The sequence below is a fragment of the Anabrus simplex genome, chromosome 12 (genome assembly GCF_040414725.1).
Source record: "Anabrus simplex isolate iqAnaSimp1 chromosome 12, ASM4041472v1, whole genome shotgun sequence".
NCBI classification, from domain to species: Eukaryota; Metazoa; Arthropoda; class Insecta; order Orthoptera; family Tettigoniidae; genus Anabrus; species Anabrus simplex.
In genome coordinates, this window is record NC_090276.1 from 92,376,257 (window position 1) to 92,400,773 (window position 24,517).

The following is a 24,517-nucleotide window of genomic DNA, read 5'->3' on the forward strand; positions in this document are numbered from 1 at the left end:
ACCAGTTTGATCGGCAATTTCCTTTAAAATTTCAACTTGAGCTCTAGCAGTTTCTATGTCGTTTCAGAGAACAGCAATATCATCGGCAAATGCTTAGCAGTCTGTTGCGATCCCCTTGGATTTGGTTCCTATTCTTAACGGACTGTAGTTGGTTTCCTGTAATCTCACTTGCCAGGTTCTGGTGATCTTTTCAAGAACACAGTTGAAGAGTATCGGGGATAGCTCATCACCTTGTCGGACTCCTGTTTTGATGTCAAAGGAATGCGAGAGACATCCGTGGAACTTCACCTTGGATTTTGTATCGGTCAGGGTGACTCTAATTACTGCTAGCAGTTTCAAATCAACTCCAAATTTATTTAAGATGTTTAGCAGGACTTCCCGGTCAATGGAGTCGTACGCTTTCTTGAAGTCCACAGACACATACTGCTTGGACCTTAGTGTACAATATCTGATGATCGTTTTGAGATTTTGGATATGTTCGGCTGTTGAACGACCTTTTCTGAGCCCTCCTTGGTATTCACTTATTTGATGTTTGACTTGTGCTTCCAAACGCTCCAGGATGGCAAGTGATAGAATTTTGTAAGTCACGCGTAGCAAAGATATTCCTCTGTAGTTGTTGGTTCTTCATGCTGCATTTTTTGTGTAATGGATGAATCAAAGCTATTTTCCAACCTTCGGGTAGGGTCTCCTTGTTCCAAATTTCTTCTATTTGCTTTTGCAAGATATCAAGTGATTCCTCTGGGGCATATTTCCATAGCTCGGCTACTACTGAGTCTTCCCTGGGTGCTTTATTTTTGAGACGGGCAATGTGGTGCTTGATTTCATCTCTGTCGGGTGGTCTGGAATCTGGGTACCTGAGTAAGGGTTCCTTTGTCTCAATGGGGCTCTGCGGTTTAGAGCAATTAAGTAAATTCTTGAGGTAGTCTGCCAGAATGCTGCAATTTTCTTCATTTGACGTCGCCAGTGTGCCGTCCTTCATCTCAAAGCATAGAGATGGTGGTTTATAGCCAGTGAGTTTACGTTTGAAGGCTCTGTAGTACTCTCTGCTTCCATTCTTCCTAAAGTTTTGCTCTATCTTTTCAATGAGAGATTTTTCGTATTTACGTTTCTCAGTTCTGAACACCCTAGCTGCTTGGGCACATTGGGTTTTGTAGGTTTCCCAATCATTTCGTAGAGTAGTACTGTTTCCACGCATTGAGTCTTACTTTGAGGACTGATTCGCAGGTACCATTCCACCAGGCATGCTTTTTTCTTCTCTTGATTTCTGCAACGTCTTTGGCAGCCTCAACAAGGAGACGTTTGGTGTTAAGGTCAGTCATTTGGTCTAGCCTTCTCCTGGAACTCCTCGACCCTTTGCCGAAGTTTATCATTTTCGAAGCGTGTTATCTGTTTGGTTGTCTTCCTTGTGTTTGCGAAAATTGGTTTGAATTTGATAAGAGACATATAGTGATCTGAGGCCACATTGATGCCTCTCTTTACCTTGACATTCATAATCTCAGGGCTGTTTCTCCTGGAGATTGCAACATGATCTATTTGGAACTCTCTGAGTTTGGACTGGAGAACGCCAGGTTGCTTTCTGGGTAGATGGTGAAAGTGGGTCGACATGACCTGCAGGTTGTGATTTTCGCGAATGGAGACCAGTCTTTTGCCGTTGGGATTGGTTCTTTTGTGAGCAGGGTAATTTCCTATAACTTTCTTGTACTTCTGTTCACGACCTAGTTGGGCATTGAAGTCACCCAAAAGAAGCTTGACATGGTGTTTGGGGATTTTGTTTAATTTTTCATCCAGTAGGTCCCAGAAATTATCAACTTTGTCTGGATCAGACTTGTTCTTATCATTTGTAGGAGCATGTGGGTTAACTAGGGCGTAGGTTTTGTGCGCACATTTGTGAGTATAGACAATCTGTCATTCACAGGTTTGAAATTTGCAACCGATTTAAGGATCTTGGTTCTAACAGCAAACGCGGTTCCAAGCATCACAGTTCCATTGAGGATTCCTCTTTGCGCTTTGCTCTTGAAAAGTCGGTAGCCTTCGGATTCAAAAATCTCTTCATCTGGGTACCTTGTTTCCTGTAGGGCCATTATGGATATGATTTTCGTGAAGAGCTTTGGTGAAGGTTTTCAGCTTGCCAGTTTGTGTAAGTGAATTTATGTTGAAAGTTGCTAGAAAGGTTTTGGATTTTGGCCTGAGTTTTTTACTTTGGGGTACACTGAGACGCTCCGACTCGTCTCTTGCATGATGTCGAATCTCCCCGGAATCCGAACGGCTCGTTCGCTGTGGCGTTCTCGACGAGGGATTTATCCGAAGATTTACCCCCTGGGGTATGTTTCTTGAAAAGTTGTGCCATCATGCTTTTTGACTTTGCTTTGGACGGGTACCCATCCTTTTACAACTGGGGTTGTTAGCCCTAGAGGTTGCCTCTAGATGTTTTCTGGCTTCTGGTCATTTACCAGTCTTCACTGTAACCTGGCAAGGGACCAGTTTTTTTTTCACGGTGGTATTTTGTTTCCCTATTGCCCTCTGGCTCTGCTGGCGGCAGAGTCAGCGAGCTTCCCCAATTCCAATGGGACGGGCCCAATGGAGGTAACTGGTAAATCCCCACATGGGTGTGTGTGTGTGTGTGTGTGTGTGTGTGTGTGTGTGTGTGTGTGTGTGTGTGTGTGTGTGTGTGTGTGTGTGTACATGCTAGCTGATGTACCCGTGCTGCACTATGGGATTCTGAGAAAGACTGTCTTTCAGGTTTTCCTACCTGAAGGCGTCGGAGGGAATGTAGTGATTAAAAGCAATGTTATATAAAATACTCGATCAAATTAATAAACCGCACATTTTCTCACTTTTAACGAACAGTACTACGGCGCTGATCTAACAGTCCAAAGTTCCAGTGCTGCAATGACCAGACAGCTGTGAACACTTCTCTGCCTTTATTCTGTTAAATATGCACACTGCTCATTCCAATTAGTGTCTCAGAGTAGGAATTGAATAGCTCGAATGCTATGATGAACCAGTTTGTTACGTATCAGTAGTATCAGAAATTTATATAACTCCCCAGCTACTTCCCGCCAATTTTCAAGCAGGCTGTTATACTCAGTATGACCGGGTGAGTTGGCTGTGCTGTTAGGGGCGCATAGCTGTGAGCTTGGATCCGGGAGGTAGTGGGTTCGAACTCCACTGTCGACAGCCCTGAAGATGGTTTTCCGTGGTCTCCAATTTTCACACCAGGAAAATGCTGGGGCTGTCAAGTAATTAACGTAGGGGCTGCTTCCTTCCCACTCCTAGCCCTTTAGTATCCCATTGTCACCATGAGTCTTATTTGTGTCGGCGCGACGTAGAGCCAATTTAAATAAACTCGGTATACAGCAGTAATCCCATCTTTCGGAGATGAATGGCAAGAGACACAAAGCAAATCGCAACAATGTTCAATGTAATGTTATTGTTGATCAATGTTATGAGCTTTCGGTATTGTAGACCTTCACATAGTTTTCTTCCGACTCTGTAATATAAGGTCGTCTCTTAAAATTAATTATAGCGTAGACTGTAGTTTCTTATTCCCCGACTTCACATACCGATTTTCATTAAATTCTGTTTACCCATTTTCTCGTGACTGCGCGGATATGATCGTAGCAACAAAAATCCATATTCATGAATATCTCCGTTATCATAGCCGGTACGGTCAAAATATGACAAATGATCGGAAATTTAATACTATGTAACTATATAAATAAAGTAATTATCAATAAGACCACTAATAACACGAATATTCGAGAATTAAGTATTGGGCCTTCCCCTAAACTACCATTTCTCTCAGAGTGAAAAAGATTTATGGCTTAGATTGTAGCGATTTATTCTCAGACTTTACATACCGATTTTCATCAAATTCTCTTCAGCCGTTTTCTCGTGATACAGACAGAAATTACGGAAAATTAAAAAATGCATTTCCTTGTTACTATGGACATGACTGACACAAAAATACCATCCTTTTTAAATTTTGAGCAATGTACAGACAAAACTCTATATATCCTGCAACGGATATAATAGGGCAGATGACCTCGTAGTTCCGCCCCTAAAAACAGTAATAACCAACGGATATAATACTGGGCGAGTTCTTAAGAATGGACTTATTTCAGTATAACAAATTAATTTCAGAGGTCCCCAAAATTTTGTTATACTGGTATTTTACTGTAAAACTTTATTGATGGTGACCAACTTCATTCCCTTCCTGCCTGCCTTCCTTCCTTCTTCCTCACTCCCCCAACACCCCCTTCCCCGCCTTTGATGTTGGTAAACATACAGTGTGCTCAGTTTTTGTGAATTTGTTTAACATGTATTTTGCCCTTTGCTGGGTTAAGCTATAAAAGGCGGTGTGTGGCATGAGGGAATTGCTTCAGCTGTACTCACTGTCGTAGTTTAAAATGGAAGCCATGTGTTTCATTATTGATTTGGTTATTGTAACTTTCATCCTACAGGAATTTCCTTTTTGACATTTTAAAGAACGTTTTAATAATATCTGCTTTACGCTCCACTAACTACTTTCGGTTTTCGGAGACGCTGAGGTACCGGAATTTTTAGTCCCACAGGAGTTTTTACGTGCCAGTAAATGTACAGATACGAGACTGGCGTATTTGAGCACCTTCAAATACCACCGGACTGAGCCAGGATCGAACCTGCCAAGTTGGTCAGAAGGCTAGCGCCTCAACAGTCTAAGCCACTCAGCCTGGTAAAGAACATTTATTACCATAGTCAATTCCTACAGTTGAATTGCTGTAAAATAATTTTACGATATCTAACTAGATTATTGTATGATTTATATTCTAAGTGTGTGTTTATAAAGACAGTAAGCATGGTGCTCAAGACATAATTAATCTTAAGACTTAATCACCCATAGAAGTAATTTTAAGGTTGTCTTTACAAGATTTGAATTTTAATTTTTGTCCACATAAACTGCAATTTGGTGCTCAAGATAAAATTCAACCTAAAGAAACAAATATGTAATAATATTAAGCGTTGTCCTGTAACCTTATGCTTACCTTTCAAGTAACCGAGGATGTCCCCATAGGGGACAAAACATGTGTTCGGACTAATTTATAACTCAATGAGATAGTGTTGAACAGTTGGACCCTCCCATTTGAGAATCGGTGCGTGGGTTTGCGTTAAATCGCACACGCTTGTACAGCAGATTCAGCTTGTGTGGGTGACGAGGCAATGAGACTTTTACGTGCTGCGTGCAGTCCTAAGCACTAGGTGGATAAGAATGAAAATCAGTATTTGTGGTGAGTCTTCTACTATTCCTCGTTACTCTGTAAGATATTGTATGTAATAGTTATTTATGGTAACTACTCATAATCCTTGGAGTATTTAAATGTGATGTTGCATTATGAATATTGTCAATTTTATCTAGTTTGGAGGGAAATAGATTTAAAAATAAAATTTTGAAGTTTTGATTTGAGCGTCAGGTGCGTTATACGCTATACATCCACCAATATGGCTGCTTTGAGCTCATTAGTGGCAGCATTTGTGTACAAAAATGTACTTCATTACACTTCAGAACATTTAACCCTTTCCAGCCCAAATTTTCTGCAGTGATGGAAAAAAAAAAAATTCTGTGAATTTCATCTAAAATGTGAGTCCTGAACATGAAACCACCAATATTTAATTTTTGTCGGACTCCCACATGCTAAAAAATTTGCGACGCCATATGGCATCATTGGGCACACATGATGCAAGTTCTCATGAAATGTTCTTCAAATTGTGAACCTGAAATACAATCATATGATTTTTCATGAGAGTTTAATCCTGATGTAAACAAGGCATGTCCACGCCTCAGCCAAATAAAGTTGTGATTCGCTGAGCGTGTAGTACCGACCTTCGCCCCGTCAACGTCTCGTGTTCGGACATACAGTGCTGCGCATATGACCTTAAATAGACAAACAGTTTTTGAGCTGTGTGAAACTAAACGGAGGGGTTTGAAGGGAGATCTACTGCTGAAGATTAGGGCCTACGTTATTTATTTATTCATTTCTGAATATTAAAGGAAGCTGTCGTAGGCTAGAGCACAAAATTACACACGTACGAAGGTATATCTTAGGACAGCTATTTGAAATGTCCGCCGAGTAGACCGTAACCTAATAGAATACCAACTTTCGAATTGAAATATATATCTCGTATGTTGTAGAGTTCCTATCCTGATAGAGCATATAGCATGATTGGACTTGTCAGATGGAACTGTTGATAATTCTGTAACAACATCAATCGGAAAGAAACAACTCAAGAGGACAAACACAGGCCAGTCTTAACAAAGTAAGAAGTCCATGCATACTGTATATGCTTACCTTTCTTAGTCGTCCTGCAGGGGCTCAATTCCTTCCATATCACATGATGTATCTCCTCCATTCTCGTTACTGTTACTGTCTGATGAGTCGCTACTACTCTGGCCGCTATCATTGATGATTAATCTCTCGACAATTTCATCTGTTAGGCCATCTAGCTCCCACATCTTGTCTTCTTTTGTTGCGTTTCTAATGCAGTCCTTCCAGTTATCTGCTGTCAAATTTTCAAGGGCTGTGCAAAGTAGAGCTCGTACGTCTTGTAGCTTGAAGGTCGTGTTGTTTCTCGCAACGTAACCCTTCACTTGACTCCATATCTGTTGAATGGGATTCAGAGTGCAATGGCAGGGTGGAAGTCGTAGCACACAGTGGCCCGCTTTTTGTGCTCTTTCGTCGCAAATATATTTGTCATACTGGTCTCGCACAGGCCTCACCCATTCAATGAGCTCTGCTTTGACCATATCAGCCTTGTATTCTATTTGGTGACTTTAAATATGTTGGAAGATAGTCCGCCTAGTCAATACTATTCATTTATTTACCTTTCACCTTAACATCTAGTACATGTTTCGAGAATATAATGCATTCTCTTCCTCAGCTAGTAGATTAAAATTCATTATACAATAAGACCTGACTAAAATACGGGGGCCCCCATTAAAATTCAAATCAATGAGTATGACAATGTGACATTTAAAAATTTTGGATAGTACAAACATAGAATTAAAATCCCATTTTGTCAAGTACAAATTAAAAACACAATATAGTCTAATTAATGTCTAATTAAATACATTATTCATTATACATTCATTATACATTATACATTATTCTTGTACAAATCCAATTGAACTACGCAAGATAGTATTATAATTCCTAGGACACCGTAATTTCACATCATTATACGACGCTGTGTCCAATATTTTAATTTAAATAGACATCATTTTAACACCCATTAACGGTGGATATCGGCAGGACTTCAAGTTCTAATGCAATTTTATTCATCCTTAACTCAACATTTTTGAAGTACGCAAGGCAACTTCAAGGACACTGTGAATTCATATCATCACAAGACGTATTTAATTAGACATTAATTAGACTATATTGTGTTTTTAATTTGTACTTGACAAAATGGGATTTTAATTCTGTTTGTACTATCCAAAATTTTTAAATGTCACATTGTCATACTCATTGATTTGAATTTTAATGGGGGCCCCCGTATTTTAGTCAGGTCTTATTGTATAATGAATTTTAATCTACTAGCTGAGGAAGAGAATGCATTATATTCTCGAAACATGTACTAGATGTTAAGGTGAAAGGTAAATAAATGAATAGTATTGACTAGGCGGACTATCTTCCAACATATTTATTGTTACTAAGTCAATACGGATCCAATCCCGACCATCATGGTCAAGATTATTAATAATTTGGTGACTTGTCGAGCCAAGCAATGATCTGGTCTTTCCGCATTGCCATTGTAGGGATTCGTTCCTCTTTAACAGAATGGTAAGATGCATTGTCCATTACAATCACGCTCACGGGTTCGAGTTTCAGTAGGATAGACGAAAACCACTATAAAAAAATGTCACCTGTCATTTCTTCATGATACTCTCGTGTCTTTTTAGATTCAGAGACGAGAGCTCCACCTTCCACAAAACCAGTGTCACTACCTACATGAACAATGATAAGCCTTTTGCCTTTCCCAGTCGGCTGCTTCAGGCCAGTTGAAAGTCCAGAAACAAAGGCCTGTTTCTTGGATTTAACAGTGGAATGAACCCATACTTCCGAAGTTACGTGTCCTTCGTAAAGCCATGTTTCATCCAAGTAATAAATTTTGCGACCTTTTGCACGATATCTCCTAATTTCACGTAAATACTTCCGTCTCCACAATACAATATCCTCCCTATCCATTAACACAGGTTTACGTTCTCTTTAAACAAACTGGAACCCTATGTCTGTACAATGTAGTTTAAACTGAAGGTGGGTGAAGTTTTATCTTTATTCATACTAATACTTTGCGTAAAGTAGGTTGTTCGTTCCGAAAAAAGAATTCATGAATTTTCCTTTTAATACCACTTTTGACAATATCGTCGTACTTCTAGACTCTTTGAGGTCGTTTACGTTCCTTTCCCGGCGTTGTTAATTTCCCTGTCTTTCTAAACTGTGTCCACACGTTATGAACCGACCTAGCCGACACACCACACAACTCTGCACTTAGTTTCTCTACCTCTCTTACGACTAAACCTGGATTCTGTTCACTTATTTCATTAAAAAACATCCACAATGCACTGCCTATGGTCACTTCTGAGCGGTTTTCCTCTTTTGTGCTTAACTGCACGCGATGGTCGTACCTCTTGCTCCATTTGTCTTACTATGAATACTGACTCTGACAGCTGCTGCCAGCTGCAACACCTTATCTCCACGCTGTACAGCTTGGGAATTTTCCTCACTATGAGACTACTTCCTGCATTACACTAGGCCTTCTGCCTTCATGTCTTGTTATTTAATCACTGTTTCATTTTAAAAACATACAGATATATACTGGTATATATGACAACCATATTTTAATTTGATTACGTACTCTTTCAGACTATCTAAATGTAATAAACTAAGATAAAATTAAATTAATGCGACGTACTAATTTTCTTAGAGCTCGCATACAGTCGAATGAGTGCGACGGTTGCTTCTCCAATCAACTACCTAAATGTCCACGTGCAAAGCCAAGGTGCACGCCTGTTTGTTTACATCAAGATTAAACTCGTGAAAAATCGTATATTTGTATAAATGCTCCATTGTTAAAACCGGTTCTCCTGGTTATAAAATAGTACTTTTACCAACATACACTTCAAAATCATAGACAATGCCACTAAAACCAGCTCGAACAAAAACTTTTACACCCCATTTATCAGGCTTATTTTTCATGTATTGTTTCAATGAACTTCGCCCTTTGAACGGTATTATAATTTCATCCACAGAATTGTACTCCTCTGGCTCAATATGAGCGAATCTAGCTCTGATGTCATCAATAAAATTTTATCATACTCTGGATGATCACGTGACTTCATATTATCATCGTTGATGTGGAAGAAGTTTCTGAGTTTGTCAAACCTATTGCGGTACATAATGTCAGCAATTGGGGGGGGGAATCTGGTTGCTTGTGCCCAGTACGTTCTGTAACTTGGCATCCTGACTATGCCTGACAGAATGTGGATTCCCAGAAATTGTCTATTTTATTCTTATTTGTGTTCAGTGAGGATCCAGTTTTCTGAACACAGTATAAATTTGACTTCCCTACAAAATTGTCTATAACAGAATCTGTACAAAATTGTTTGAAATATTCATATGGAGTCATTTCACCTGGTGGATCAGTGATTCACTGTACACTCTGAATTAATAGGTTCTAAGTTATTACACCACAACCTTAAGTCCCTCTGCCTTTCATTGGGTACCGGTGAGCCAGAAGTAGATGTTTTTGCCTGAAGTCGAAGAGCCAATGGTATTTCATCTTCATCCAGATTAGGTTCAACATTTACTTCAAAATTCAGCCCACCGGGCGAGTTGGCCGTGCGCGTAGAGGCGCGCGGCTCTGAGCTTGCATCCGGGAGATAGTAGGTTCGAATCCCACTATCGGCAGCCCTGAAGATGGTTTTCTGTGGTTTCCCATTTTCACACCAGGCAAATGCTGGGGCTGTACCTTAATTAAGGCTACGGCCGCTTCCTTCCAACTCCTAGGCCTTTCCTATCCCATCGTCGCCATAAGACCTATCTGTGTCGGTGCGACGTAAAGCCCGTAGCAAAAAAGAAAATTCAGTCCCACTTCTGGAATAGAATTTAGCACTGGTGCTGCAACTGTATTCGGTGGTGTTACTTCTTCCCTTTCATCATTGCCTCGGATAAACATAATCTAAGACATGGCTTCTGTCCACTGATGCTATATGGCATACATATTTACACACACAGAAAACCTGTAAAGCTTAAAATAAGAACTTACATACAGAATATTTATATTACACCCTTTCTCTCTAAAATAACATAATTTGAAACAAAAGTGAATAGTACGTACAATAAAACATGTTATAATGCAGTACGGTGTGAAGGAGTCTCCAATTCAGTAGACTTGATCATGGAACATGCATAAATTTTCGGCGATGTTCAACTTCTGAACTGTACAGTGCTACCATTCAATTCCTAACACCACAACGTATCCTACCATAATGTCATATGGCATTCAAGATAATTTTCAAAGCACAGAAAAAATGTTAAATGTCATGATGCCATATGGCATCACTGGGCTGGAGAGGGTTAAAAGAAATTCTTGTGCTAGAGTAAGGGTTCTCCAGACATGGCAGTAGGCACAGCCTATCACTCAGAACCTCTCACTACATTTCTATGTGTATACGATGACAGAAGGCAGGAGGGCTGCTGTCGAATTTAAAAAAACATGCCTTCTAATATCTTAAAATTGCAGTAGACAAGGGGACGTGTCAAAACTCCCCATGTGGAACCACTCGTCCTTCCCAACTGACATACCTTGGGTCATACTAGGACTCCTGACAAGTAAGCACAAAATTTTTCAAGCCAATTGTAACTAACTATTACTATCCGGGCAAAGAATGGGGATTATATCCGTATTTACTCAACAATTTTTGACCCCAAAAATGGGGCGGAGGCAAAATTAAGCAAATTTAATTTTGAACCCAAAATACCAATGGCTTCAACCACTATTCAGTAGGGTCCTTTTTGCACTTACTGGCATGCATGTCTTTTTTTTTTTTTTTTTTTTTAAGAAAGTGCATTCTCTTCATGAATATACACAGCTAGTCTTTCATTTAAACCATGCGATTCCTGTATCGCCTTTTTCTGGGATCTCAGATGTTTAAGTATAGCATTTCGGGTGAAACTTGTTAGCTGTTGTTTTTTAATTCAGTTGCATATTTTAACAGTTCTTTTTAAATTTCTGGATGCTGGCTTTAATTTGGTCCCCCAAATGATTAAGCAGCCTTTTTGGCACATTGTAACTATTCTCTTTTGTTTACACCGGTCGAGTACGTGTGATACCTCGATTCAGAGCAGCATGTTGCCATTATATTCTACAAATGGATTCCTATTAATTTGAACTTGCATTGTAATTCCTCTTTTTATCAATTGCTAACCGGTATTCACTTATGTATCTAAAATTTAGCACAGACCCGATGCACGTGTCCCACGTGGTTATTGTAAGCTCTGTAGACCAACCCAGTGTGGCTTGCCGAGCAGGCTCGTTACTGCAGTGTTACCGCATGGACTTCTTCAGTTGCTGCATACAGTGTGATAACGTGCATTTGAAACAATAGGACTGCAGCCAGACAGGCATTGAATGCAACAAGTTTTACGGAAATGAAAATTTTTAAGATTCCCTATGGGACTCAACATCTATATCATCTGATAGCCAAGCAGGCATCAATTTTTGGTAAAGAGAGTCTCTCGTAGTGCATTGGCACTGACGGTGGCTCCAAGTAGCCTGCGCAGTGGCCTCCACGGTATGCGCTGGCCAGAGTCTTGGTAGGTGTGCTAGGTACCAACTGATGAGCCCAACCTAGCACACGAGGTCGAAATGCTGGCAACTAGGAATGAGTTAGCTGGAAAATTTATAATGTCCAATAATGGACCATTTATATTGGTTCTATTTCGTTCACCCTGGCCAGACCATTGTTGAATAACTATATGCATTAAATGACAGGTTTGGGAATGCACTGGCTACACAACGTATTGTTAAAATAGTTTTGTTATACGCCCTTGTTGTAGACAGTGGGCACTTTTTTTTTTTAACAGTTTGGAAGTCGTGTGTTACTCAAAGCATAACATCTAGAGTTTCGTTATGGTTTGTCAAGACTACTTTGTGAAAAGAAACAACAAAGTGACTGGTTGTAAGGTATGAATTTCATTATGATCTGTATTGGTAGATATTCACAATTATAAGGATTAAAGGGAGGTCCACCTGTTTAATACAAATTAATACGAAGCATGCTTTTTAAGTATCGTTTTCAAATATGGCTACTGCAGTGCTTTGATAGTCGTTCAGAGCATGCGCGCCTCACTACGTAGATCTGTAGGCTAGCCATAAATGCCATTACGGTAGCATCTGCCCATATTTGTTTGCTTGTGAGTATTGAAATTGCCTCTGACAAATGGTCCCGCTGAATGTGAAGTATGTGCTGTGATTGGATTTTTAAATGGAAAAGGCGTGAAAGCTGTCGAAATTCATTGGCGGATTAGTGAAGTGTATGGAGAATTCACTACGAGCAAAGGAACTTAGTGGGTGACTGTCAGTCCGTACTGAAGACTTGGTGCAAATGTTGATGCAAAGGTTCAAGAGAAGAGATTCTTCACAATTTTGTTATTAAATTGAGTTGCCTGTAATTTCAAGGAGTGTTCTTTATGAAATTGTCAGGATCCTTAGATTACTGGAAGTTGTGCTCAAGTAATCCAAAACAAACGGTTGGTCATGCTCACAAGGGGATTCTTTTGCTTCACGACAGTGTGTAACCTCACATGCCTAATCGAACCAGAGACCTCATCGCTTCACTTGGTTCGGGACAATTTGATCGTCCTCCGTATATTTATAGTTAAAAATTTCATTATTGTTCCATATTGAATAGAGAAATAAACAATATTAAATAGAAGGAAGGATCCACCTTTCAGTACTCTGTTATTAAGTTGAAGTGTCATCAGCCAATTAGCAAAGCAGTGCAAAAATTAAGTCATAAAATTCTAAAAACACATAATACAATGTTCACAGACAAAAAGAGTACGTAGAAAAATGAGCGCTATTTCGTGCCAAAATTAAAGGAATTGTTTAAAAAATGTATTACTTCTTTTTCTATATCAACTTCTTTTTCTATATCAAACTAGTACTTGCTTAAAAAACACGCCTCAATATGATGAAAATTATATTTACATCCCATAAATCTCGGGACTGGTGACCCTTTAAGGGTCATCCTTAGCCATTATAACTAAACTGACAATATGTATATGTATGTGTGTGTGTGTGTGTGTATATATATATATATATATATATATATATATAGTAAGAATATAACCTGAACGCTTTAACAGATTTACAGAATAAAAATGTGATTTACTTATTCTTAAACTACTAGAATTTGCCAATTTTGAAGTCCACTTGTTAAGTTTACGTCAGGTTTGACATAACTATTTTTGCAATAAACAAATCTAAGATCAATCGGTCCCGTGTTAAAAAACACATATGTAGGCCTACACATTTGGTTAAAAATTGGACCTATGTACTATTGTTTGCATCCAGAGATAAAATGTGATCTTGACAGACTTAGCTGACGAAAGTCTTTTTCAATTGGAAAAAGTATTCATCTTGCAAGGCTTATGTCAAGTATGACCTATGACTTGGCCTTCAACTGATGTTCCCATAATATGCATAAGATGGTTGCAGATTTTGGCTGAAGGGACCTTGTAGAACAGAAAATCTTTGATCCAGAATATTTGTCAGTGTGGATCTTATTTTGCATGGTATGTCCCTCCAAGTTGTAATGCCAAAGTGTGCACTTGTTTGTATCTTGTGCATGGTCACATTTTATCTCTGGACATATTGTAAATCTCCGTTGGTGTTGTCGTCCTGGAAATAAATTGGTGGTATATGCTGTATTATCGGATGTTCCATAATCTTGAAAATTTTTTCATTAGTAAGATATATGCTCACTGTCCTTGAAAGCTATCTTCAGAATAGAAGGTTCCTGACAAACACTTGAGGGCACTCTTACATGTGATTTAAACTTCAAATGGTATGCAGGCAAGTGATGCAGGCCAAAATTCAATTTTCCCTCAAAAAATACAGAATTAATGTTTAGCCATTTCTGATCCATAGCAAAACAGAGTACTGCATCATCCAGGTATTTTGCCTTACGACAGGTCTTGTCATGGGATGAACCTCTTCTACTTTTAACTGTCCTGCGCCAAGTTTATGTCCGAACATTTATTTCCTTTTGATATTGTCCTTCCTCTTCCTAGTTTACCTTTCACCATTCCTTCTATTTCTTCTTTCAGTAAACAGTCCTTCAAACCATGTTCGATCCAGTTCATTTTTCTCCTAATGATTTGCAACATATTTCGTTCTTCTCCAGATCTTCGTAATACCTCCTCATTCCGTACCTGGTCTTCCTATTTCACTTCTTCTATTCTGTAGTGCGTCCAATCTTCTCATCTTTCTTTCGCTATGTCCAAGTCTGCGCCATACAGTGCTATGCTTCAAATATAACACTTAGCAAGTCTTTTCCCCAAATCTTTGTTTAGTGGTCCACAGAGTAATTCAGATTTTTTCTTAAAGCCTTCTTTTGCTATGGCAATTCTTTTCTTGATTTTTGCAGTGCAATACATATCATCTCTGATCATACTTCCCAAATACGTAGTTACTGCAACTACCGTAGTTGTATATTTATTACTGGGAAAAAATGACATATTGAGAGACTTTCTGCTGAGTTTCTAACATGTAGCAATATTTGTCCATATTCAGATGGAACAGTTTAGTGATGTTCTTGACCAGGTCTCTCACAATAGCAATTGTCTTCAGATTCTCTTCATTTGTTTGCACTAGTTTGGTCTTTCATTTCTGTAGTTAGTGCAAGCTCCTCAGTTTTTATTATTTGTCTATTTGCAAGCTATGAGCTTTTGTTGCTAGGCTGGAGGACAGTTGGTTTGTTGTGATAGAACGTGAATGATAGAATAAAATGTTCAGGTATAAAACTGCTGTAAAATGCTAAATTACAGATTTACTGAACACCTTGTGAATATATCCAGCGTGGTAGCCAAGGCCAGTAAGTATAGGTGGATTACGACCAATAGCTGCAGCAATGTTAGCCTATTGTCAATGGTTTGCTTTAGGTATGGACGAGGATGAGGAGGAAGTTGTCCCTCTGCCTAACGTGAATTCTGCGATCTTGAGGAAAGTGATCCAGTGGGCTACCTACCACAAGGATGACCCTCCTCCACCAGAGGATGATGAGAACAAAGAGAAGCGGACTGATGATATCAGTAGCTGGGATGCAGATTTCCTGAAGGTGGATCAAGGAACTCTCTTTGAGCTCATTTTGGTAAGTTCACATACATAATCAATCGTATTCTGTCTATCATCCCCTTCTATTGTAGATTGTCTTTTTGGCATATCCTTTTCCTCATCCTAGTTGTTTATTGGCACCCACAATAATAGATCTCCTTTTAATACCTTGAAATGTATCCTAGATGCATCAATATTAGCAATAGAGGGGTCACTTCAGATTATTCTGCCATCACCTTTACAACCCATTTTAACAACCACTGGTTCATTATGATTTATATGGTATACTTTATCATGTTCGGCAACCCATAAATTGGGAAGTAATAAACAAATAAATTAGAGTAAATCGTTGTACTCATCCGTTTTATGAGAGATAGTGGCCTTTTATCATGTGTAAAATTGTATGTTCTATTAGTGTATTTTTGTTAACTACGCTTTTATCCCATTGACTCTATTTTAGTTTGTTTGTGTATTTTAATGTGTTATTTTAACTTCTAACTTGAATGATAAACCCCTGCGGGTGGGGGATGCACATGTAGAATACACCCGCGGTATCCCTTGCCTGTCGTAAGAGGCGACTAACAGGGCTCACCTTGGGAGTGTGCATTGGCGACCATGGGGCCCTTAGCTGAGTCTTGGCATTCCTTCCGCTTACTTGTGCCAGGCTCCTCACTTTCGTCTATCCTGTACGACCTCCCTTGGTTAACTCTTGTTCCTTTCCGATCCCGACGGTATTAGAGCATTCGAGGCCTAGGGAGTCTTTCTTTTTCACGCCCTTCGTGGCCCTTGCCTTTCTTCGTCTGTTCCTTCATTTTTCGAAGTGACGGATCTCTTCTTTTTTTTCTCTCTCTACCCCCTGTGGATGGGAGACGCTGACGAAAAATACACCCACGGTATTCCCTGCCTGTCGTGAGAGGAGTCTAAAAGGGGCGACCAAGGGATGATTGTCTAAGAACCATGAAACTACTTTTGATTTGTACCATCACACGGGGAGCACCCTGGGTCGCCTTTACTTGCGAGTAGCGCCACTATATTAGGTACACAGTAGGTTTGTGATTCGTAGCAGCAGTAGGTGTGGACTGTGGGTTCCCTGTGAGTTGTTCCACTATATGAGCGACACCATGGGTCTGAGTTGCCTGTGATTGGTACCCACTATGTGAGGAACACCACGGGAATACAGACGCCCGTGATTAGTACACCTACTTGAGGAACCTCATCGGTTTGCATTGGCTGTGAGTAGGGCCATTGTGAGAAACACCATAGGTCTGCGTTGCCTGTACAAGGTACAATACTTGTGAGTAGTACCATAATGTTTGGAACACCGTGAGTGTACGCTACCTTTGATTAGTACCTCAACTTGAGAAATACCATGGTTCTCCTTTACTAGAGACAAGTGCCATTTTGCAGGATCGTTGACAAAGATATTGGCCCATTTAGACAAGCATCATCGATTCAGAATTGGGCTTTGGAAGCTGTCTCTTGGTCAGTAATATTGTTTCTAGGAATATGAGGCATTGCGCGTCTTATCCAGTGATTGTTTTAAATTCATATTCATCAGCTCATTCATCACGTTTTGAATTCTGGTCAGTGGATGACTTTTCTATTATTTTAAAATTGTAATCGCATTTAGTCTCATTTCGTACCATAGGGGCCGATGACCTAGATGTTAGGCCCCTCTAAACAAGCAGCATCATCATCAACTTGAATGATATACAGTCGACTCTCGATAATTTGAAACTCAAGGGACAGAGGAAAAATTCATTTTACCGAGAGTTCAAAATAATAGTTCATATAACCAAGAGGAAGGGAGGGAAAAGTTCAAATAAACAAGAGTTTCACTTATACTTACTCATTTCTTTCACAATGTTTGTACAGTTATGAAATGTTCATACAAAAATGTTCATTTGAATGTTCATACAGAAATTTTCATTTTGAAAAAAGTCTAATTTTCTTTTGAGTGAACGACTTCAATCTATCATTGTCCAATGAATTTTTGTTTGTGGTGGTGAGAGCTGAGAAGAAAGTCACTTATGTCCGTTCTGAGGGCATAGGAGTGCAGGGTAGTAAGAGATGTCCTTGCCTCGCTCAATGAGACTGGAGTTGGCGGTTGTGCTCTGTTTTCTTCCTCGTCCTCGTCCAGAGAGGCTAAATCCAACAGTTCAGCATCGGTTAGGGCACTGTGGACACAGATGTCATTGTCAACTTGAACGTAATCCTCAAATGTTACCTCTCCACAGTTAGGTAGATGTCCCCATCCTGAGTCAAAATTTTTAAATTTTGGTGGCTCTGATGACTGTTCCATATTTTCGATTTGCTTAAACCCGCACTTTTTGAAGTAGTTATAAATGGTGGTAGGGTTGACATTTTTCCAGACCTTATCAGTCATGATCATAGTGGTCAAAACTGTTTTGTTCGCCTTCTCACCTTTTTCGATGCTATCCACAAGAGAAACAATTTCTCTGTGGTAGAGTTTTTAAGTTTTGAATAATGCGTTGGTTTAATGGTTGCAATCTTGAAGTCGTGTTGGGTGGGGAAAAAGAAAAAATCAATTTTATGTGGTCTAATGGTAGTGGGTGCACGGTGCAGTGGTCCAAAAACAGTTAAGATTTTGCGTTTTTCCTTTTTCATGTCGCTGTTAACCGAGGTCAGCCATTCATTAAACAACTGTGTCTTCATCCATGCTTTTTTGTTTGACCGATAAGCTGTGGGCAGCTATTTTATTCCTTCGAACCAGCGTGGTTTCACAGATTTCCCTATAATGAGGGGTTTAAACTTTTGAGATCCGTCCATGTTACATGCTAAAAGGACAGTTGTTCTTTCCTTGTTCAGTTCCAGTCCGACACTTCTCATCTTTGAACGGTGCGATCAGGAAGACATTTATAAAAAAAGCCCGGTTTCGTCTGTGTTGAGTATGTTCCTTGGGTCATACCATTGAAAAGTTTATTTAGTTCGTCAATCCATTCGGAACAAATGGAATTATCCACGCCGGCGCCCTCTCTGCAGATCTTTTTAAATGTGATAGCGTGTTGGTTTTTGAAATTTGAACGCCGTCCCTCACTTGCTGCAAATCCTTATTCCCGAGAGACTGCGCAAGAGACTTGGCTTTTTCCTTCAACGTGAAACCGCCCAGGGGCCTGTTCCACGAACGAACTTTGCAACTAGATCATGGTGGAACAGAAAGACTTTGAACTTTGCAAGAATTGAAAAGTGAAAAGTTGCAAAGTTCGTTTGTGGAACAGGCCCCTGGGGAACGTGTTGTCCTCTACACTGACGAATCCACTTAAGCAAGCACTCTTCCAGACAGGGAAATTCACCCTGACGTGACCTTTTTCTACTCGCACTTAAGGCACTTTCGGTGACGCGATCTTTATTTTTCGAAATCATCGACAATGACGATGGTAAAATACCGAACTGTTTAGCGACATGTTTTTCTTTAATTGTCCATCCTCCACAGCTTGAATCACATGCTTTTTTTTTTTTTTTTTTTTTTTTTTTTCACTTTTGGAAAGACACTTGTTATTTCTTGAACTCATTTTGATACCTAAAGATTACACAAATCAAATGTTAACATATTGTAACACAATTCGTTTGAAAGAAGACTCAAGACTGCGTACTCTCATACATCTCATTGATGTAAACAAACGACAGGTATGTGCATGATAACTATACATACTGTAATCACAGGCTTCAAATTATAGAATGTCGGCTAACAAGATGCCATTCCTACAACTTCAAATTACCGAGGGGACCATATAACATTGATTTTTTTAAGTTTATCGAGTATTTTTCAAGGGACAAGGGAAAAACTTCGAAATTTCGAGAGATTCAAATTAACGAGTGTCAAATTATTGAGAGTTGACTGTATCTCTCTGTAACTCAAGGCAATGCCTTATTCCTGTAATCAATATTCTCTAATTTTATCAGAAAACAAGGCATTGTGAAATAGATCCACTGATTATTTTAATTTCATAACTAGGCCGTGCTGCTCTTCATCATTCGTTGTTTTGCCTGCCATTTTCAAATAGTTTTATGAACATTTAATACCGCTACATAATAATTGATTCATTCATAATGTAGTTTATAACACCTCATTACATACAATATTTACTGTATTTCGACCATTCAGGCATATATGGATCTTGACATTTTCAAATGAATTTGCCTGAGATAGTGCAACATACAATTGGCTGCGACATAATACTGGTTGTTGGTGCAACATACAATTGGCCGTGATTGAATACTGGTTGGGGTTTCCGGAGTATGTCCCTGCGTTTTATTAATAGTCATACAGAAGGCTAGTCGGCTTGATACCTTCACATCTGTGTGTACTTAGACTGTTTTCTCTTAGCAGCATATAAGATATTAGGACTGTTTTGCCATCTGTTGAGTCTATTTAGAAGCTGGGAAAGGTTAGAATCGGACTATTTAACAGAGAATAGTATTCTTCCGTGATCAGAGGAAGTGTATACTCTCTGGCTTGACAGGTAGTAATCAAACATGGCTGCATGCAATGGCATTACTAAGGATCAAAATCACCTGTTAGAATATTAATGAAAGTGTTAGTCGCTTAGCAACTTGCTAAGTTCAGAATGTACTGCGGGTTAAGATAAGCCTTCGCCTGCAATTATTAGAATCCTTCCATATTGACGGTTTTCACTTTACTCCAAAAAATTTTCCTTATTAATCATTTAATGATCTGATTTTGATTACTTAAAGTTGGTTGAACCTAGATACTTATTAATGCCTCATGATTCACCGGCAGGTAATTCTGGAGAAACCGAGCTCGATAGCTGCAGTCGCTTAAGTGCGGCCAGTATGCAGTATTCGGGAGATAGTAGGTTCAAATCCCACTGTCGGCAGCCCTGAAAATGGTTTTCCGTGGTTTCCCATTTTCACATCAGGCAAATGCCGGGGCTGTACCTTAATTAAGGCCACGGCCGCTTCGTTCCCACTCCTAGCCCTTTCCTGTCCCATCGTCGCCATAAGACCTATCTGTGTCGGTTCGACGTAAAGCAACTAGCAAAAAAAAAAAAAAAAATTCTGGAGAGAATAAAATAAAAATGAAGCAAATCAGTCCAGTAAAACGACGAATTTGCCAAGCTGTTTTTAGTAAACTTTTCTAATATATAGATCATTTTACATAATTTGTTTTAAATTGTAGACTGTGGATATATTTTAAAATTTTAATTGTCTTTTTGTTCCATCTCTTACTATTAGGGGCCGATGACCTAGCTGTTAGGCCCCTTTGAACAACAATCATCAAATCATTGTATGCTAGAAATACTTCTCTCTTCTGTTCAACATGGATGACGGCGTTAGTTCATTATTATTCAACTGGTGAATAAAGTAACTTATTTTAAAGATGATAAAGATGTTAATTCTCATAGGGAAAGTGAAATATTTGTTCTGAATGAGTAAATTTATAATACCAACATAGTTGGTCTGTTATTGGACATTATAAGTTTTCCAGCTAACTCATTCCTGGTTGCCAGCGTTTCGCCTCAGTGTGGTAAGTTGGGCTCATCAGTTGGTAAATAGCACACCTACCAAGATGCATGGCTAGTGCATACCAAGGCAGGCATCAATTTTTGAAATTAGACCATCTCTTATAGTGCATTGGCACTGCCGGTGGCTCCAAGTAGCCTACGCAGTGGCCTCCAATAATGGACCAACTATATTGGTATTATTTTAAAGAGCTGCAAACACACAACATATTTTCCTCACTTGTTCCTGCAGTGGTGTATCGGTTACCTGAATGATGCTAGATAATCTGATTAAACTGCATGTCGGCATCTGAATAGGACAATAAAAAAAAAGCGAAACCTTGTTGGTGCGTCCCTCATTGTGTTTTCCCCCTTAGCACATGGTAAATTCAAAGTCTTGATCTCATCGTATTAAATCTATATAAAAATGCCTCAGTTGTTGCGTCATGAATTTTCGCTATTACCACTTAGTATGATCACATTTTTCCTAGCCCTGAAAGTGTTTTGTCATCCCTTGTACAAGAAACTTTATTTCTCGGGTAAGAGCCATTGCCACAGTTGTGTGATTATGGGAAAAGGCCTCGAATTCCTGAACTTCACAAGATAAGTTGCACCTTCGAGGGGAATATTCTTTCTTTTTTTTTTTTTTTTTTTTTTTTTTTTTTTTTTTTTTTTTTTTTTTTTTTTTTTTTGCCGGTTAGGAGCGAGATTTCTGAATTAACACAGTGAGCCTATTTGTTGCTTGTATTTCGCATTCCATTCCGAAGGTTTAAATTCATTTTGTGCTGATTGGTACAGTGAAGTGTACCAAATATTTGTCGCGTGATACGGTAGCCTACATCTGGATTAGGAAACATAATAGTTTGAAATTGACTAGCGTGGTGCATATTTGTTTTGTGATAGTCTGGTTATGGATACGGAAAAAGTCAAGTTCCTTGCTAATGGAGACAAAATTGAAATCTGTCAGAAAGTGAACTGTAATGCGCAGAGAGCGCGAATATTGAACTCGTACCTTCGAGTTTCGACTCGATCACTCAAGTGCCAGTCTTAAGTTTTGTTCGATTCAAGATGGCTGCCAAGTAATTCCTGCCAGTCGCACATGGTCGACTGTAACCTCTAATTCATTGTCAAAGAGTGTGACCAGTGAATGTTTAATAACCCACTGCTCCAAAATAAAATGCTTCTACTAACATTTGTTTTAGAAAGACAGTGATCTGCAATAATACTTTTTATTTTTGTTCGGTGTTTCTTGCAACTTTCAGTGCACTTATTTTATAAGCCCCAGTGGAAAAGGTGTTCATATTTGTTCTCTTGTGTGTTTCACACTTAATATTTTCCTCTCTTCTTTAGATATTATATAGTTTACACTGTACCAGTGGATACAAGACTTCAAATGCCCTCTTGGCGGAAAGTCGTATTTAGTGTTTCCATATCCCTGTTGGATAGTTTTTATTTGTATATTCAGTAGTACGTTTTCTTGCTTAACACGTTCCTTTTTTGTTGTCCCCTGCAGAAACATCTTAACAAGGTTTTACTGTAATAGGAAGAAACATGATGGTACTGCCAAAGCTGCATGCTCTTTATCCATGTCTTTTGAACTTTCACACAGTCAACATTTTCTTAATTAGGGCAGTAGAAAATGCTTTACCAATTAGTTCTTTGAACTACCTCACTTTAAATTAACTATATTAAGTAATACACAAACTGCACGTATGTGTAATGTGTGGTTTTACTTCTGTTACTGTGCTGGTTATTTCTGGGCAGAGGTTACCTCTAGTGATGACATGCAAAACTGCCCTTCAAAAAAGAGTGTAACACCTGATATTTTAAAAGTAATTTTGCTTTAAGGCAGCAAAGTTTTTTTTATTTTCAAAATATTACAGAATAAGAATCTTTCCATACGTATTCGAAACGCAGTAATGCTCAAAACAGTTCAGTTTAAGAAGATAGTATTTTGAATTAAAAGAAATAGAATCTGACAGTTTTTCTCATTACTGAAATTGATTTAAATAATTTAAGGAAATGTACTGGAAACTTGTTGAATGTAGATTGCATGATCAATAGCAGGTAGTGCCACCCCTGGTTGCAATTAGTGTAGCAAGTCTTTTGGGCATGTCCTCCTATAGTATGTTCTCCCATTCTTCTTGCACCACCACCCTTAGTTCAGCCAGACCGTTGAAAACTCTCCGAAGGCAACAACCAATCATGTATCGCATATGCTCAATAGGGTTGAGGTCTGGACTCGTGGCTGGCCAATCCTGAGTTTAAATGTTGACCTCCAGGAGAAACTCGTGACACATTGAGCATCATGGGGTCTTGCATTCTTGTGCACGAAGCTTTTTCATCAAAAGCGAATGTGGAGTTCCTCAGCATACCTGTGCGCCGTGAGGAAACGGTTCTCAATCATTACAAGATTGGTATGTTTAACTGAAATTATGCCACCAGACACCATCGCAGAACCTCCAAACAGTGTTCTCTGCAAAGGTACAAGGGGCAAGGTGTTCTCCTGCCCTTCTCCACTCCCTTTCTCTTCCATCAGGTGAAATTGGGTTGAATCTGGACTAGTTACTCCACTGATCCTAAGTTCAGTGCACCTGCTTGAAATGAAGACCATTTCTCATGTTATGGCAGAAGTGCTGGTCCTCTGGCTGGAGTTTTAGAGGCTAAATTTGCCTCATAGAAACCTCCGTGTTCTTACAGCTACGTCCTATACCTGAATCAGACTACTTGAGCCTCAGCCACTGTAAGATGTAGATTCCTCAATACTTGGAGCTTCAAAACGTGATCTTGCTAGGCAGAAGTGCACTTAGAACATCCTGAATCAGGCTTTCTGTGGTAGGTATTGATTATTCTGAAAAATTGTCAGTCTTATGAATGCTTGTACAAGATTATCCATAACCTCTGCTGCATAGCAGTAGCTATGGCCATCATTGACCAAAGCTGCTTCTTTCATAGAGTCCATGGGACTTGGAGGCATTTTCAGAGGTGCCAACTATTATGGGTTGCCTGTAATTATGACGGATTTCACCTCATGATTACGCCATTACACTCAAAGGGAAAATTATTACAGAAAAGCAACATTATCACGAAAGTTTTTTCTGATCAACCCTCCTCGTTTCGATGCTTGCGAGTTGGCAACGGTAATTGTTCGATCCTTGCTTGCTTTTGCTACCCATAAGTTCATTGTGTGAATGAAGGAGTTACTCTGTTCTTCTCCAGTACAAATTCTTAAGTAATGTTGTATTTACAGAAGTGAGGGCTACATTAAGTACATGTACACTGGAATAGTTTATGGTTCAGAAGAAGAAAATGTCATCACAGGGAAAGGGTGTTTCAGGAATACCTACACTGAAAATCATCTGCTGGATGTGAAACAATTTACAAAGAATGTCTTATCACTGAATTAACAGTTAGTGTGCAAATGTTATTGTGTAATACGATATATTTTAGAATAGATTGCTGTCGAGAAGGGAAAGGGGGTTATCATTATCGAGGAGGGAGGGCGTGCTTGGACTTGTTTTGAAAATTTTCTGCAGGGCGGAGGGTGGTTACTGACAACCTACTTCAAAGGTTGGAACTTCTGCATTTTGATGAGTTATTTATGGCTTGGAAATCCCTCTGGTAATGTTCAGATAATGGTCAATCAGCATCAAAGGTAC

At 39.2% G+C, this 24,517-nt stretch overlaps 1 protein-coding gene across 1 annotated transcript in view; it reads left to right on the top strand.

Annotated features, from left to right (window-relative positions):
• The window catches only part of SkpA (SKP1-related A), an 80,055-nt gene that overhangs the window by 49,725 nt on the left and 5,813 nt on the right, over positions 1-24,517 (top strand). The window contains exon 3 of the mRNA XM_067156607.2: positions 15,204-15,412. Coding sequence (XP_067012708.1) covers positions 15,204-15,412 — 209 coding nt within the window. The remainder of the gene's footprint in view (positions 1-15,203; positions 15,413-24,517) is intronic.